Source organism: Scomber scombrus, chromosome 14 (genome assembly GCF_963691925.1).
Source record: "Scomber scombrus chromosome 14, fScoSco1.1, whole genome shotgun sequence".
NCBI lineage: Eukaryota > Metazoa > Chordata > Actinopteri > Scombriformes > Scombridae > Scomber > Scomber scombrus.
In genome coordinates this window covers 21,619,792-21,639,261 of record NC_084983.1, presented here as the reverse complement: position 1 = coordinate 21,639,261, position 19,470 = coordinate 21,619,792, and the positions used below count along the sequence as shown (strand labels likewise).

Below are 19,470 nucleotides of genomic sequence, written 5' to 3'. Positions count from 1 at the left end.
GGACACTTTTGGGCCAGAACTACATCTAACAAAAGCTGCCTGCTGGCAAAAAATGTCCACTCTGTTTCTGTTTCTGTTCTTGTAAATGTCACATACTGATAACCTGAAGGGATTGTGACTGCATCCTCTGTGTTTCCATGGATCAGGGCCGTTTTTAACATGGTAGCGCTGCAAGCAGCAAGTCCCACATCAGCAGGGCAAATGTTCTTCCAGTCTGATTAATAAGAAGCTCAGCAGTGTCTCTCTATCTCTCCAAGGAGAGCATATCAAAAACAACAAAATCTCCCTTTGTGGAGCTGGATTAAATACAAAATAAATAAAGTGTGTTGTGACTTCCTTTAAATGTTAAAGGGATTTAAAGAGCTTGAGAGTCTCGCCTCAGGTATAAATATATCGAGGCGTATTTTAGTTGCTAAATAGAGCGATAGACGGTTTATACACAAGTACTTTGCTTCCAGAGTGACATATTCTGACTCTCTTTATTTCTGCCTGTGTGTGTGTGCTGTGTTATTTATGCAGGCATGCTGTAAAATGCATATGTGACTGCGTGCGTGCAGATTGTACGCCTCGCTCTGGATTCAAATTACCAATGGCTTCATCACAATGATACAGCGAGGGCTGAGACTGACAAGATTGTAGCTTCTCCCAACAAATGAAAAGGCAGTTAGTCAGACAGAGAAGCGTGCTGTGCCTCCAGTTACGCTCTCATCCACTTAGACTTGCATAAAAGGAAATGAAAGGGGAAAATTATCTTTGTCAGTCGAAAAATGTCAGGGAGATAAGGCAAAATATTCTTAACACTTTGTACAAATCCCTCACGTTCCCATGTTATTATCGACAGAGTTCCTTGCAAAACATGTCCTGGAAATCTCTGATTATAGTGGACAATGTCTGGTCTCAATTTCCCCAAAGCCCAACAGAGCTCAGTACGAGACGGATATTGACAAAGAGATGGAGGAAAAGAGAAAGAGAGAGAGAGAGAGAGAGAGAGAGAGAGAGAGAGAGAGAGAGAGAGAGAGAGAGAGAGAGAGAGAGAGAGAGTGAGAGAGTATCATGTACAGCAGAATAAAGAGGAAAAAAGAAGACATTGGACCCAAGGAAGAATGAAAAAGAGTGACAGGATGCAGGGCTTGACACTGAGTGGTCAGCCTGGCATTGTCTTGGCACCGCAGAGCATCGAAACTTGTAAGAGCCATTTATAAACACTGTGCCGGCAGCTTAGACAGAGAGGATTATCAAACGACACTTTCAGCCTCTTAAGCAAGCCACAATTGCAGCCAACATGGTCCGAAAGAGCATGAGACAAAGAACTTAAGACTTAGCTAAATGTCAGACAGCTTGTGTATTGTAAATGTAACTTCTATGCGCTATTGTTTCTGTTGTTTGAGTGGCTGCTGCTCATGTTTTCTTTTCTCTGAGCAAAAATGGGAAAGGGCGAGGGGACTGAAGCAGTGAAAAGGACAGACAGGCAGGCAGGGAGGGGGAAAACAAGAGGAAGAAGAAGTAGGAGAAGAAGAAGGGAAAACAGCCACTGGTGGGGAACTGCCGCTGGACGGTTGTTGCAAAGCGTTTAATCTCCCACGCTTGGAGAATACAAACGATCTTGTAATCGTCCCCGACCTTGACATGAACAGCAAGGTGGCAGGGGAGCCGGGCTATTTTGCATTTCCCACAGATGCTTTGCCGAGACACGCGGAACAATTAGTAAACTGGATAAAAAGGAATTGAGTCCGTCTTAATCTCCTCCTCCTCAGTACCCCTCCTCCCCTCCCCACCCACCCTACGCTCCCCTCGGGGGTTGTTACCTGGCAAACCCCCTCCAGCAGATTCTTAACGCTTAATTATGATAAAGGAGTAGTCAATGCTACCAAGTCAGGTCAGACTGTACATGCCTGTGGGCTGTGTGTTTTTTTTTCTAACTGTGGGGGCTGCAGCTATTGATTAATTTAAATATTTTATATGTTCAATTTACAATTAGAAGGAAATGTAAGAAAGCAAATGATTTTTTTTGTTTGATAAATGAAATTCCATCAGTTTCTGTGTGTGTTTCTAACCAAGCTCATGAGTGCAGACTGGCCTCCACACTGACATCTCCAAACTGAGTAGGAGGACGCTAGTGTATTAATGTGTGTTTTAGTGTGTAAGCGTGTGTGCTTGTTTGTCTCTGTGTGTCAGCCTTGGAATCGCCTTTATGTTATTAAGGGACTTTTGTCCTCCGACAACAGCGCATTACCTCTGTTATTGAATATGCTGAGAGTTAAGATATGATTGTACTCCAGGCTGATTTAATTTCTGTTTTCAGCAGTTTGATTATGAAAGGATGGACTGGGTTAAGTTAAGCCTGTATGGTTTTAGCCTTATTCCACTGAGGGATAATAGAACTGACCCCTGCTCAGCATTTTAACTCAACCTCAAAACAGCACCAACACAATGGCCACTAAGTCCCGTATTCATTTCCTTGTAATAGTGATACCTTCATAGTGTCTAAAATGTTTTATATAATGTGACAAGCAGCAACATCAGACTTTGTTTTACTTGTTTTTTTGTTTTTTTTCCGTTAGAATTACAATTTAATTTTCACCATTTTATAGTGTCGTTCTCAACCTTGACATTGATGTGGTGCAGTTTATTTCTTACAGTGCTGCAGCCAGCACTCACCTCCTCTATGTTTAGACCTGGTTTCCATGGCAAATAATAGAGCTAGTTCAAATTAATGATTAAAAAACAGACAGAGAAAAAGTGATAAAACTCAACTAGTTCAGTTAAGGGTGCAGCTTTCCTTTTACAGCAAAACTTAAAATGTAATCTTAGAACTGTAAATTTCAAAGGATTAAACACTGTGGTGCAGATCTGTGATAACTCAAGTCTTCTTCTTCTTCAAGAGTATCTTACAGTTTTTGACATTTATATATTCTGTAACAGCATGAAGAGTATTTCTGGGAGCTAAGAGGTTAAGGAGAGTTATAATGGGTGAATATACTGGTCTCCCTACAGTCATAAAATAAAACTGTCATATGAAATACACAGCTATCTTTAATCTCAATTTTTTAATTAATTAATTTGTTCTTTTGAAAGGCTGAAGTGGAGTTGCAACCCTGCCAATTCATTCAAACATGATGTGGGTGCCTGCGTGGGAGCTGTTCATGTTTGCTAATATTGATTGAGCTTTCTCACATTAATATGAATAATGTGTAAACTCAGGGAAGGTTTTCAACTCAATTTTTATATGTAATTTATTACTATTGGTGCTTGATGCTCCAAATATCCTGCTTTTACTGGGTTTTTTTTAGCATGTAGTCTTCTCTACGATAACCCCCAAGGCACACGGGCTCATAAATCCAACCCTCAGATCACAACAAGAGAGGGGGGTCCCGGTTAAGCTCATGGAGCCAGGATAGATCAATCCAAGGTGGAATGTCTGGCAGGATCAGCAGCTTTTTGACTTGCTTTAAGTGCAAATAGATTAAATCAGCTGGAAGAAGCAAGGTGTCCTCGGTAGTGAGTGGCTATGATGGGGATGCTGGCGTGTGCACCTGTGCATGCATGTGTGTGTAGAGCGGAAGCCAGAAGAAGTGAAGTGTATGTTGTGGTGATGGTGAACGGTGTGAATGTGTGCTAGAGTAGGTAGAGCAGAAGGTGTGAACTTGAGTTTTAATTTCTAGCACACCTACAGCATACGCACAGGGCTGCATATCTGTGTTTGTGTATGGATGTGCACGTGTATGTGTGAATACGTGCTGAGAGGTGTTAATAAGGACACCTGTCTGTTTGATTTGTACAGTTTTAAGTTTGATTTTTTTGTTGTTGTTTTTTTTTACTTTTGTCCTTGTTAGCACACTCTTGTATCTGTGATCAGGACTGGAGGTGTTTTGACTCGAGTTTACACATTTTCTATTTCTGGTTCATGTAATTTGTATCACATAATTTGTCTTGTTACTCTGTTGATTCCTTTGTCTTACTTCACTCATGTATTTCATGCAGCATTTGTTAAATCAGGGTGGATGTAAGCCAGCAAGAGATACCTTATTTCAGAAAATCCACTGTTTGTGGACAGTGGATTTACTGTCAAATTAACAATATTATTGGCTTTGATAGAATAAAACTACTATTACTTTTTACACCTACTTTTTTCTTTCTTTTTTTTAACATAGAACCATTTGAGCATGACATTCAGAAATGTTGCATATGCTGCTACAGATCACTGTAGGTAGAGAGGGGGAGGCCTGTGATACTTCCAGCCAGTTGGTGATGGGTTTTGCATCATAAGTTGAACTATTGTAATGTAGTTGAACAATGTCATTGTTTTTGAACCCCTAACTGAATTCATGATGTGGAATACTGGACACCAGACAAAGTTCAGTCGCAATGAACAGCCACTGGTGACAAACAGTCGGTTTCATGGACCAATATGTAGGTCAACCAATGAATAAATGGTTCATTGGCTGCTGTTAAGGGGACAGCTTATGTTGTTTCAATGTTGGCACGATGCTTCCTGTGCATGGAGAAGATTTCTTGCAACTCTACATCAATAGACTCCATTATTTGAGTTTCAAACAGGGTGAATCTACTTGGTATAAATCAGCAAAGATATAATACTATTGTCTTTTAAGCCCAAAATTTGTGATCTCTGCTGACTAGGCAGGTGTATTTTATATTTTCATTCTGGAACTTCAACTGATCTCTATCTTATATCTGTCTTTGTGACTTATTCAGAAAGTCTTGGTTTCTCTCTTCTCTTGTCCTTCCAGCCCTTTCCGACCCAGATGGAGACCCCTGTCGGAGGACCTACTGCGGACGGGGTCGACAGTGTGTGTTAATGGCAGAAACCGGCAGAGCTGAGTGTGTTTGCCAGGAAAAATGCCGGCCCTCCTTTGTGCCGGTGTGTGGCTCAGACGGCAGGTTCTACGAGAACCACTGCGAGGTTTACCGCACCGCCTGCCTGCAGAGGAGACGGATCTATGTGGTGCACAGCAAGGACTGCTTCTTTAAAGGTACCGTTAAACTGATACACTGACACTGCAGAGTGCTGTGGGCACACTGTAGAAAAGATTACAGTCAGCAGCATGTTTAGAAAGGGATACCTTGTTATGATGACGATTTTAAAATGAAACGCAGGAAGTCTGTATGTCATGCCTATGGTGTGATATATATACGTCAGTGATAATAAGTGCTGGTGGTTGTCAAAATTAAGTAGTTTTCTTTCAAATTGCTTTTAAAATCTAAAATCTTTGTTCTCAGGTTGTATTAGAGGAAAAATGGCCTCGTTTTGCGTTTCACCTGCATATATTTCTCGCCAAAGCTAACCAGATGAAAAGGCTAAATTGCCTTGGTGATGTATGTTTACAGTACTTATACTGTATGCTCAAAATTTGTAGGTGATTTATTGATAAAAGGTTGCATGCATACCCTTTAACTGTGCACTAGAAATTAAAGTTTTAATACAAAAATAGTTTAATTTCATGCTTCCACATGTATTTGATACATGTACAAGTATCTCAAATTTAAACTACTACAGCTATTTAATGATAAAATAATATGATTCAAGAAAATGAATGAATTTCAGATGCATTGAAATCAAGTGAAATTATTACACCGCTCTGGTTTTTATTATTAAACTTGCCTTAAGAGAAAAACAGACATTACAAGTTAGTAAAACACCATTTATGTTTTCAATTTTGGATTCTCAGTTTTTCATTTATTCATTATGAAGCTAAACTCCTGCTGCACCACAACAAGAGCGCAGTGATGCTGCACAGCGATCGTTTGTCTTTGAAGTCTGACAGCTTCACTGAGTATGATACAGGTTAAAAATGTTGATGCTTTTTGAGTGAAGATTGCCCCAAAATGTTGTTCTTATACCTGTGAGGCGCACTTGAAGGCTGCAGTGGGGCTTTGACTCCAGCTTGATGTTGACACATTTAAACAGAAACAGTTGTACAGACAAACAAAGCAATTGTTTTCTAACACGTTGCCACCTGTCAAACTCCAGTCACGAGCATCAGTCACTGATGGAGTCATGCTGCTTCTGTCAGACACCTATTCAATTGAAATAAAAAGATGAAATCATTTGTAGCTTGGCACTGAAGGCTGTGGCTCAGGGTCATGTTTGTCGTCTAGCAATAGCTAAGCACTGCCATTGGCACTCAGACAGTCAGCATTGTTATCAGGTGCTGTATTCATCTCCTCTGTGTGCTCCACTGCTATAATCGCACTCCTTTCAAGTCAGCATGCTTACTTGGCAGTTGGTCCTAATCACAAACACTGGCATCTAAATCATGTATAGTTGCATCCTAACAGTTCATTTAATGATCAGTCTAATTTGAATTTTAAAGGTGAGCTTTCATTCAAAAGGTAAACTATGTTAGAATACTGTAACGATGTAATTCACAGTTTTTTTCCCCCCACAATTTAAAGTCGGTGATCACATATTAATTCATACTGTATGCCCACAAACAGAGTCTAACCTCTGAGACAGTCCTCCTCTCTACTACCTGTACTACATTAATATTCTGGCACTCATAAATCACCACCACTAGGTTACTGTGGATCACCAGTTCTTTATAGTAAATCATTAAAATCTTCAGTCCTTGACTCTCACTCATTAGCAGAAATGCAACTCTCAGCATGAACATTCAGCATTATTATCCAACAACCAGGTCAGTCGTTTCATCATGACTTCGATTTATAGGTAACAGGGTCAAGTAGGGCTTCTGCACATTTGAAATATTCACGCACAACAAACATTATTTTCAATATACCGGGATAGGTCGGCACTATCAAATAGTGCAAGCATGCATGTGTATGCACAGCACACCTGTTGGTATTTCCTCATCTTTAACATGTTGTTTTCCAGGTCAGACTAGTATTATATGTCTTTTATAATCCCAAAATAGAAAGTAAGGCTATAGTTATTCTTAGAGCATCATTGCACTGCAGCACTGAAACACACACACACACACACACACGCGCACACACACACACACATACACACACACACACACACACACACACACACACACACACACACACACACACACACACACACACACACACACACACACACACACATGACAGCACTTTTAGTCATATCACATTATGGTGGAAAGGATTCCTGGCAGACACCACCATGTATAGCTAATCCACATTAGGGATATTCAGGCTTAAACTCAATATGTCTGTATGTCTGAAAAGTCAAATGTAACAGGAATCATGTGTGTGTGGGTTTCTATGTAAATGAGAAGTAATTATATACACATAACTTGAAGGCACAGTGCTGTGCTAGAGTCATTATTCCCATTTTCTTTTGTGTTTTACTATAAATTGCAGAGGAACTCAGTAAATGCTATCATCCCTGCTGGTATGGCCAATCCTCTTGAAAATAACAACATATCCTTGTTTGAAGCCCATGTAACTCTCAGTATTTCACTATGCAGGTGCCAATAAGGCATAAATAATTGACTCATATAAATAAATCAATATATCCACTACAGTAATTGCACTGGGATAACACAGCAATATTGAATGGACAAACTGGTATTTCTCACTGAGTGGTGTTTTATTTTCATTGTTGGTGTTACGTTGCTGTGTGTTGTATGTTGGGTGTGCTATATGTTCACTTACTGAATAAAGAGTAGGTTAAACTATATTTTCTCCTTCCTTTTGAACACATACTTTAATTTTCTCTCCATTTCTTACTTGTCTGTTGTTTAGTTATATATTTCGGGACCCGTTTTTTTAAGGGCCTAGAGCAAATTAAATGCTAAATGGCAAAAAAAAAATTTCAAACAGTCTGAGAACAAGATCCATGCATACAAAAATTGATCTTTTAGGCCCTACAAATATGCATTAGGCCACATGGCAAAAATCTTTTGGGCTTTCTTTGGTAATTTTGCTTTCAAATTTGATAAATCTGAAAGCTCTGCTGTGAAAGCCAATTTCCTTTAGCTCAGGGCTAAGGCCACAGTCACAGTCTCAAATCTGGCAGACACTTTTGCATGCTTTCGTCTCATTATATCTAGATTATGGTGATTCACTGTTCACAGCCAGTTCAAAACTCAGCACTTAAGCAAAAGAAAGAGTAACCACATATGTCTCGTCCTGACCCCATTTCACCGGCTAACACTTACTTATAGAGTTAATTCAGAAAGCTCTGAATGGGTCAGCACATACCTTAATGTGTTATCTCCCCTATATTTTCCTCATTTCTCAGCAGTAGTCTGTCTGTCAATAGAGGTATGAGGTGGGAGCAGCTATTTTGGGCACCCCTGGGTTACACAAGTAAAAATCCCATTCATTTTTCCCATATAGAATGTTTCGTGACTCACAACTTAACAAGCAATAAGTTCACTTGATGGTCTTCTCTTGTGATATGTTGGCATTAACAAATATACAGAGTATCACCAAATGTATCCTTTAGCTCAAATGTGACAGTGGATGTGTCAGAAGTCACTCACTAATTCACCACTCCATAAATTAGACATTCGGTAAGTAATAATAAATAGTGATTAGTCAATTGAGATTTTGGACTCTTATTTGTCATCATCATTTGTGTCATGTTTAATTTTAAAATCTATGATATGTAGTTTCATCAGTTGTACCATAGTTATGTCAGTCCTTCCAAGAAGTAGTTACATCATCATTTGAGCAGCTCAGTATCGCAGGAATGACGTCTTATTGAATGATTCCAGAGTCATGATTTATGTCTAATACAACCCCAACCTCTGCACACTGGAGATGGTGGTTGAGCATGTAGTTTGTCTGACTTTAATGAAGAAGAACATAGCTTACGTCATATGAAACACTTTCAGTTAACATTCTTGTTTTAATTAACAGTAACTATGCTTCTTCTATAAACTTTACTGTCACTAACCGTAACCATACCTTATCTTAGTTTATTTGCCATAAACATATACAAACTTCCAGTGACCTTAAGCTTACTGTATTTGCCAAGTGCAGATTTCGTAGATAGCATAAAAATGTTGGCATAGGGAATAAAAAGCCATTATCACTATATGTAGTCTGGGGTTTTGCAGAATCATCCAATATCGACTTTCATGTGTAGCAACAGGGTTGCATTGTAACCACTCCCCAGAGTTTTTTTTTCTCATTTTGTTATTATTTTGCTGTTATTTGTTATATTGTACAGTATATAGCAACATCAGTTGTTTTGTTTTTATAGAAAAAGTTGGGGGGGGGGGGTTAAGGAGAGAGGGCAGCTCTTTTTTTGTTTTTAATCATATTTTTATTTTATTTTTTTCTTCAGGCAATGGGGAAAAAAAGGAGAAAGTTTAATGGTTCAAGCTTAATGTCGGTCTTTTGCGGCAAACATTGTAGCAGAGGCAAAGGGATTTACCGACTGTGGATACACAGATATTCTCTTTGATGCAGCTTGAAGGAGGCTATAGCCTCCCTCTGACCTGATAGGACTGGTGTACTCATAAGTGTTTGGGAATGGATTTGTAGTCTGACAGGCAGGAGAGGTGATTGCATACAGAGTGCAAGGAATGCTGTAAACCTCTGGATATGGGGTGCTTTGTTTTGCCCTGTCACTGGCTTCTTAGTATTTATGCTCAGTCACTTCAGCTGATTCTTTTATCCATATCAACTTAACAATGAGTGCACATACAATAGTAGAATAACATTAGAATAACAGAAGAAGGAGACGCAAAGCTTAAAAAGGCCAAATTCATAAGTTAATACATAACTATTATACAATGGTAAAAAGGGACAGAATAGTATAAGTAATCAAATTAGGATTGAGGGGATTATTGCACCTTTTTCAATAAATTAAATTCCGTTTTCACTGCAGGCACTTTTAAGATTTCCACTGTACAAAGACTCTGCTAAAGAATTTTAACAGAAACTAAACATTTAACATAAGTGAAAGTCAACAAATCTTCTCATGAATGTGAAAAATTGACAAATTGCTTCAAAGTTAAAAGTTAAACACTAGTGGCTTCAGAAGGACCATTTTGTGAATAAAAACGACTGATAGAAAAGTTGCTTTCAAGCCCAATTACACATTTAGATTGTAATTGCCAAAAGTCATAAAATGGGTTTTCCTTGAAGAAGTTTGAGGTTATTACCATTACTTACTCCCATATCCAACCAAATGAATAGCTTCTCTTTACAGTTGATTATCATTAGGAATTCAGCTGATTTTACATTTATGTTTAAATCATTGAAACTGAGGAGAATAAAGTGCAAACACAAACATACACACATTGCGGCACTGCATTTATATTGTTATTTATGTTCACAGCTGATTATTCTAATAGTTTGTAAAATGAGAATCACATGCATGTTATATTGCATATATGTTTTCCTCTTCTCTTATGGTGAGCTGCAAGTCGACCCACTTCTGACCCTGGCTTTGATTACAACTCTATCCCTCTGAAGCCATTTAAAAAAGAACGAACGCAGTTGATTAATCACTTTCATCTTTGTGATGGGTAGGAAGCTCCCAGCAAAGGCAGACCAAAGAGACATCTGTTTCCATTGGGTTGTGTAAGGCGCTTAGCAGGAGGATCTCAAATGTATCCTGCAATGACCACTTCATTAGGGACGAGTGTCGCTCTGGTGATACTTGGTTGTGATGCTGTTGCAACCAGACAGAAGTTATTAGTTAATTTCCCCGGGCTCATGGTGAGGTTTACTTTAATTAGGACAGTACACTGATCCATCCATACATTAATGCAGGGATTCCCTGATGCCACTTGTCACAGATTGCATAGGTTTATAGGTTGTGGTCTAAAAGAGTAGTTTTTGCACAAATACACTATCTACTCTATTACATTACTCATCATTTTAGATTTATCTGGCAACCCCTTGAAGGGAGTCCAGACCCCCACGTTGCAAATCATTGCAATTACATCAGTCAGCAAATTGTCAGCAAAGCAGCCTTTATAAGAATCCTGTTTGATTGATTGATGCTAAACCAATTAGAGCCTGACCGATATATCAGTCAGCCGATATTGGCCTATCACAGATATATCGGTATTGGCGAATATGTTGTCCGATACGTGCCGATATTTAAACAAAAACAAAAAACATTACATAGGCAGAATTCTATGTATATTTTATCCTTTTTCTAATTTTAATATGCATGGTTTTTTGTTCTGTTTTTTTTTTCATAGGTAATTATAATTATATTATGTATAATTATATAATTATATTGTTAAATTGTAATATATTAATATCTATCACATATCTTTGTCACAAGTGTTTGACACCACATTTGAGGGATCATTGCAAAAAATGTGTGTTATTCTATATATTCTGTACATATAAGAATATTGGCCAATATATCAATATCAGAATTTATTTGTTCCCAAATATTGGTATCGGCATCAGCCCCTAAAATCCAGTATCGGTCGGCCCCTATTAGTAATAATTGATTATTTTCGGATTTCCAAAAATGTGCCTAAATGTCAGTAGACATTACAGGTAAAGTGTTCTCGAGATCATGAATTCCAACCTCTCTGTATCCCTCACTCATAGCCACTCATCATTTATCCATGTTTGCCGTGTCTGATACTTTAAAAGCAGCTTCAACCGCTTTGATTACTCTTCATCATCCCGCCTTGTTCGGTGGCAGCTATGGTTATTGCATTAGCCATCAAAGTTAGCCCCCTCGTCTTTCTCTCTGCTCCCACTCCGCAGCCTGTGGCAGCGCTTTGCCTCTGCCGTCCATATTATTGCTCACTAACCCTCTGCCCCCTCCTGTGACTGAAGCCATTAACTCGGTCACACAAACACACAGCTCTCATAAGGAGGATCAACTTTTGCTTGAGCCCCAGCCCTGCAGCTTTAGTTGTACACACAGAGGCCGAACAGGGTTACAGCAAGATGCTTTTAAAGGTGGCAAATATACAATGTGTAGGCGCTTACAGAAAGTTCACAATCTCTCTCTTTTTTTTTTTGTTTCACACCGTCTTCTGTTCCAACACTTCATAAGATTTAATTGACTAAAATGTTTTTTTGTACTCTCATAGACATACCAAACTTTTGTTGCGTGGTGTTATTCTCTCAAAACTAAAGTGCTCCTTGTGATTTGAGAGCTGTTATAAAATAGACACAGTTCACACACTACACAATAGTGGGTGGTAATTGTGTTACAGTCTGTATTTGTCAAAATAAAATGTTGGTAACTCAACAATGCAAATAACTTTGACCTGGAAACTAGTTTTCTAGAAAGTATGTAAGTTTTTTATTATTATTTTTATTTTTTTTATCTCTATTACGTGATTTGCATTTGATACTTAGAACTCATATAGACAGATAGATAGACAAACGGATGGATAGATGATTGATAGATGGATAGATAGGTAGGTTTTAAACTCTGAAAAGTTATAACAGTGGCTGCTAATTTATCTTTTTTTTTATCTTATGATGATTGCCTGGTCAACAGTAAAACTACGTTTTTGTACCCTGAATGTGCACTTGTTCATATTTTATTGGCCATGGTAGTGCCACGCCAGATTACATAATTTTGCGTTGCAGCAAAACTTCAAACCTGGTTCAGTTTTTTTGCTAGACCTCTATGCATTGGTACCCCCGCTGCACCGCCAAACTGGTTTCATTGAAATGAATTAGGCCTAATATATAACCTGTCAAGTCACCAGCAGTGAGTCAGTGGTCCATTCACAGAAAGATGAACTCTCCAGAGTGCCTTCAATTTTATATTTTTATGTGAAATGACTGGCCTGATTATAGCCTGACCTGTTTGAGTTTGAGTTTGAGTTTGAGTTGTGCAGGCTCTCCAATTAATGTAAAAATCCCTCATTCATTCTGCTGCAACCTATTAAACCAAATCATTCTGCTCTTACATCACAATGACACATTTTATAAATGCTCTCAATTTAACTAAACTTTTTTAGCGGGGGTGTAAAGTTGTCCAGGTCACGAGACGTAACATTCGATCAAAAGTTTGGCGTCCATTTCTCTGTTAGGTTAATAAGGACCAGAACTCTGCTGGGCTACCAGGTGTGACATGTCCCCACACACACACACACACACACCCACAAACACACACACACGTAACACCCTCCAGGCCTCCCCTGACAGCCCTTTATTTGTTACAGTGGGCTTATTAACGAGCAGCCCAACTTTCCCCATCATTCTTTTCATGTTTTTTTTCTCCCCCCAACACCTTTCTCTTCATTTTCTCTCATCAGTAGTCACGTGGGTCTTACCTCATTAACTTGATTTCCTCCCCACAGATTCATTATGGTGGAAGTATTTGCTGTATGAAATGGATGTCCTGTCCCAGATAGAGATGTCCCCTGGTCCGGCTCCAGTCCCCTGCCTCATAAACATTAGTTTCCCCTTTGAAAATAGAAAACTCTCTTTGGCCACTGATGTCCCCCGCTGTTTTGGTAGTGGGACATCGTCAAGGATACTGCACCAAAAGAACGATGTGATCAGACTACAGCCCGAATGTTCAACAGGCTACACCTGAAATATGAACAGATTTAGGATTTTCTGAAGCCGAACCTAACGCTAATAGGATACAATGATATTTAATAATGTATGGTGCTGCTTTAGTTTCATAAAGGAAAAATATACACTGGAAACATGTTGTTTGGGTGTAACTAAAAACTAAAATTCCTACGAAGTTTCTTCTCTCGGGATTTAGCAGAAGCTACAACATAACTTCCAAAATATTTCATTACCTTGTTTCTTTTTCTTCTTTAACAAGTCTCAAGTCTCTCCTTGTGAGCTCTATTTATCACAAAATAATACTTCAGAGAAATCCATATTAGTGATGCTTCACTTGCTGCACCAAATGAAGAGGTAAAATATTCTCTGACGGTCAGAAACAAGTTTGTATTTTGCACATCATTTTAAAGTCACTGCTTCTTTTGGGGAAGATGTTTCACCTTTTTTGACATCACATTGTTATTTTATCTGATATAAAAAAGAGGAAATCTAGTATTAAGGTGGGATGGGACACACATTGGAGCCCTTGGGCCAACAAGATTTGTGTAGTCATATAGCTTTAAAGGTCCTGACACCACACACACATCTGGGTGTCGTTCAGTGTGAGTTACTGGATGTTTGACCATGTTGCATTGGTGGCAGGAAAAGACTGCAGGACAAAGCAAGTCTGACTGAAAGTGAAACTGTGATTTTCCTCTACATAGAGCTCTTTATATTCAGGAGCTGGATTCAGCCTCCACCTTTGCCTCCTCCACAAGTAAATGATGTAACATGCTGACAAGACAGTTCAAAGCAAAGTAAAATGTGAGTTTTGTGTTTATTTGTATTTCTGTGATGTTTTACTATTTACTACTCACAAACACATATATGCATGCTGTCAGTCAGCTGGTTTAACATTTGATTTATGATTTATGATAATTACCACTTGGAAGTCACACAATAGTTTAAGCGTTGAATGTACTTAGGCTGCCCCAAGCAAAAGTTTTCCTAGTTGACTAGTAGTTGTTAGTTTAAGTCATTAGTCAACTAGTCAATGTATGATATTCATTTTTAATAAAAGGTTCTATTTGTAAGAATCATAAATTCTTTCTAATAAAGTGAGCTGCAGTCAGTATCCTGTTGCTTGCTCGTGGGCTCGTCCAGCAGTGCGACACTATTGCAGGTGATGTGTTTTTCTCATTTACACTTCTCATAATAAAATAAAAGATCTTTAACATTGTGTTTTGCACAGTGTGTCAGCAAAGCATATCTCATTCCCGGTCAGTTGGCCACCCCTGTGGGATCATTAAACACCTGAAATGATCCCACACTTTTGATGATTTCCTGGCCGACATACTCCAATAACTTTTTGGCTGGACCAGCTCTATTAACTTGAATGTCCGTCCATAACTGACTGATTGACTGAGTGAGTCACTCACTGAGTGATAAATGTACGCCATTGGTTGGCTGAACACTGCTTTGAGTCAGCTTCATTGGTCGTCTTGGCCAGGTTTCACCACGTGTCGCCATTTCCTGTATGCATTTTTTCAAATTCAAAGCTTTCTAGCATTTCGTACGTGGTCGAGTCATACATAAGTTTTTGACCTAGTCATGAACAACAAGGCACAGCTCCCCAATGGAGTTTGATAACTGGGCAGAGATGAGCCTCCTGAATTTACATCCAAAGTGCTGTCAAAACTTTAATTTACAGTTACCCTGATCATCGACCGGGAAAGAGGCAGGAAAGAGGCAGAAAAGAGGCGCATAGAGGCATGAGGTAGAGCGCACAGTTAAGGCACACCAAATAACAATCACTGAATTAAAACACTGAATACAGTGAATAAAAAGAGACATATGCATAGTGAAACAGATGAAAGAGCCGGGTGATTTTACAGATAGGTAATTAGAATAGTTATAATTAAGATGAAAATCAACTTTCTTTCAAATCAAATATCCCAAGGTATAAGTGATGAAATTATTGTTCTTGCAACCACATGCATACTCTTTTTGACTCAACGTAGCTTAACTTTGTCATGTGATAGCCTACTTCAGTACCCTTTATCAGCCAATATTACTGGGATCACTACAGAGAATTCCAGACGAACATTTAATATCCAGGAATTCACATTATAGACACCACCGCTGATTATCCTTGTAACAAATTGGCCACAATTTCACACATTGACAATAAACGGTCGAGCCATTTAGTAGGTTTTGACCTAGTCTTGTTCCATGACAGATGCACAAAACATGTTCCTTCTCCAAAATCATGCTTAATTAATTTTCACATGAAAAAATGTTGGGTGAGTGACATTTTTGTATCATTTTTATCTCTTTACTCCCACTCTGGCTTCCTAATAAAACAAAAATAATGAACCTGACACAGAATCAAATTTGATTTAAATTCCTTTGTCATGTTTTAGTTAAACAAAGTAAATTAATAATGCCTGTAACCTCGCAGAGTGATGGAGAAACAAGGGCTTTTTAAAATATCTGTATTCATCTTCAATGAAGTCAGATTTTTGTGATAATGGGGCATTTGTAGAATAAGTTTTCCTCTACAAACGTTTTATAAGCTGCATCTTTAAGGTTTTATATAAATGAAATAGCAGAAGCCATTAGTTCTTCTTCTCCTGATCCACTTTCCCATCCCAGTAGCTTTCTTACTCCATACTCTGCTTTTTTCTTAACCTTTCTAAATGCCTACTCATCCTTTTCTTCATCTATGCACACACACACACACACACACACACACACACACACACACACACACACACACACACACACACACACACACACACACACACACACACACACACACAGCAATTTACACATACAGACATACACAAATGAAGACACACCACTTCTGTCATGACAAAAACAAAATAATCTCTTCTGAATGAGAATCTTTGTGCATGCCTAAAAGATTTTGACATGCTTGTCACAACACTGGCACTGCCTATCATTTTGCCTTTTCAGTGGTGAGCTGTGCTCCGCAGCACCACAATGGGCCTCTTGGATCGGCTGCACAGCTTTAGCTTTTGACGCATGTTGCCCAGCCTGGTGCATATGGCTTCATTCATAATTGAAATGTGAGATATGAGTAGATGGAGTGAAATTGCAGTGCATTTGTGCAATTTCAATTTATTTTCATTTCTCTTTCTATTCATGACACACACTTGGTCCCTCTTTCTCTCACTTTTTGAAGTAATTAACAGATCCCTTGTGTTGACTTTGTTTAGGGAACGCTAATTTGGCATCCTGTCCTGTCTCTTGTTCAGTTAGCAGGTGGTACTGTATGATTTTGGTAGCTCTTCATAAACGTGGGCTGCTTTTATGACCATTCATAACACCACTTTTTAAAATCTGCTGGCAACCACTTCTGAACAAATGAGAAAGTAGAAAGTGACAAATGAATACATTTGGCTCACCCCTCCATTTCACAATTCTTTCATCAGTTTAATGGGTGCATGAAATGAAAATACATATGGCTGCCAGTGCTTCTGGACCCAACTTTGAAAACTTTGCTTATCTTATGGCTTATCTTATTTTTTTTTTTTTTTGTGTCAAAGTCGGGATCCAATTACTAACAAGTAAGATTATTAACATCTCTCACTGCAATAGCATTTTAGACAGCAATCAAGTAATGCATTTGCTGTTTGCCTGGCGACTCTTGCTTAGTAAACTGCCTTATATACAAGATGGAAACACATTGCTCTCTCTCTCTCTGTATCCATGCAGATCTATTTCTTTCCCTCTGCATTCGCCTCCCCCCCCCCCCTTATAGACCACTTTTCCTCTCCTCCACTCCCTTCTCCCTCATTTTTCTCTCACTATGCCCCCAATATGGTGCAGACAGGGATTTGAGTGACTCTGTCAAGCTTCTCTCTACATCCCGCGGTCTCTGTTAAATTGGTTCAGAGCTTAAGTAGAGTGCCAGCCTGGAAAAATAAAAAAATAAAACTGCAAGCATCACCTCGAGGCAAAGTGACCCTGTGTGGAAAAAAAAAAATCTTATATACTGTATGCCCCTGACAAACAAGCACTCTCACACATATACACAGGTTCTGAGTCTAAAATGTATGTATGGCTGTGTTCACTCTTTAGTCAATTGCTTTCACATGTTGGTATCTGTAGCTGCTACAATTTTTATCTCTACAAAATTACATTTTGTATTGGCATGCGTTCCTTTTGTATCCAGTGTTGCTTTATACCACCTTATGCATTCTTCAGACAACTTGGATATTGACACTGGTATACTGCATTATGAAAATAATGTAACGCAGCATATATGCAGCAGGAGTGGACTTTACAATCAGGCATGGTAGGTAACTCCCTGGAGCCCACAGATAAGAGGGCTTGTAGTCAATTAACAATGTATATATAACATATATATATATATATATGTTCCTGATGTTACTGTACATTGTGATAATTAATTTATTTGCAGTTTTTACCAGATGAAGTACAGTTACTGAAGCAGAAATCAGAGTGGTCACCTTGCCATGCAGAGCCATTGCAGTAATTCTTATTCAGCATTGTCACATCATCACAAGACACAGTTCAGATGGTGTTAATATACTGAATCAATAAGACGATTTTATCCTTTTTATGATGAGGCAAGTTGGGTGGATCAATGGATGGATAGAGGTTTTTTTTTGTCCCTAAACCTTACTAGACCTTAACCACAACGTTTTCACACCATTAACAGTGATTTGTAACGGTTTGAAAAGTCAAAGTGCATTTTAAAACTATACTGTCGTTTTTATATGAGGAAGTGTTGGTCTTACTTTAGTCTTTAAAACCTTTAAATAATACCACTACACAAAACAGGTCCAAATAATATTCCACAAAGTTGGGAAGATTGCATACTTTTACATTTCTCCTTTTTAATTGAACTTTTTATAGATCCACTCTTAGCATAGAGAGCCTATGAAAGATTATAGTAATGCAAAGAGTACCCTATAATCATTTTCATAATCAGAACTATCCCTAAGACTTCAGTCAGCATTACTGCTATTTATGCACTTAGTAATCATTGGCTGGTTTCAATTATAATAACAGCAAAACACAGTCGGCACTTTTAATGCACAGTGTAATTTGCTTTCATTTCTTTGTGCATGAGCATAGGTTATCTCAAAGGGGGTAAAATGATATTCCATTGTTCATAAAGTTTGTCTAATATAGGTACAGCTCACACAGTCACTTCTCTCTGCTCTTTTCTCTGCCTCTCTTAGTTTGCTACTGATCTTGCTGGAGAGAGATAGCTGAACAGTCCCTCCACTGTCCTGTGTAATGTGAGCTGTCAGATTATATATTTCCCCTCCGCCAGCTGAAGAGTTTCACCAGAGGGCAAAGAATGAGCCTAGATTGACAACTAGCACAGCTCGGTGTGCTGTAGCAAAGGATTTGCCAGCTCTCTAGGTGACTGGATGATCAACTGAATGTCTGCCTATCTTCTCACATAGACCACCATTTGAACAAGACACTGGAGCTACTTACACTTTAAATACTTTATTCACCAAAGTATGTGAAAATGGGGGTACATATTTTGAAAATGTGCTCAACACCGGACTCACCTTGTAAAACACCTCACATTGCTGTTCAGAAATCCTCAAAGTAAAGTCTGCGCATACTGTAGCATTTATACTGGCATCACAACATTTGCCAAAATTACATCTTGACTCAAAATAGCATCAATTTGTTTATTGTAGGACAGTTGTTTTGTTATGTATATATATATAATGTTTACTTCAAACTAGAAGCCAATGTCATTATGTTTCCGTTTTAGTGGCTTTAGTAAGCTCAGATTTTATGTGATTTATTTATTGGCTTTAAATAGTGTCTCTTTACATTTTGACAAAGGTCACTCCCCTGATATGAATAGGGGATTTAATGGCTAATGGCACACACATACTGCAGTGCAATTTCAGAGGCCATCTTTAATGAGAGTGTCTTTATTTGGCTTTCACTCTGCCCAATAAACAGCAGTTCTGAATTGCTGACATGTTGTTTATGTATATGAACAACATTGAGTTTTACAGCAGCTGT

General features: G+C 38.5%; 1 protein-coding gene across 1 annotated transcript in view; it reads left to right on the top strand.

Moving 5' to 3' along the window:
• Positions 1-19,470, top strand: part of fstl4 (follistatin-like 4) — a 203,879-nt gene that overhangs the window by 70,300 nt on the left and 114,109 nt on the right. Inside the window, exon 3 of the mRNA XM_062433395.1 lies at positions 4,749-4,991. Within this exon, the coding sequence (XP_062289379.1) occupies positions 4,749-4,991 (243 nt within the window). The remainder of the gene's footprint in view (positions 1-4,748; positions 4,992-19,470) is intronic.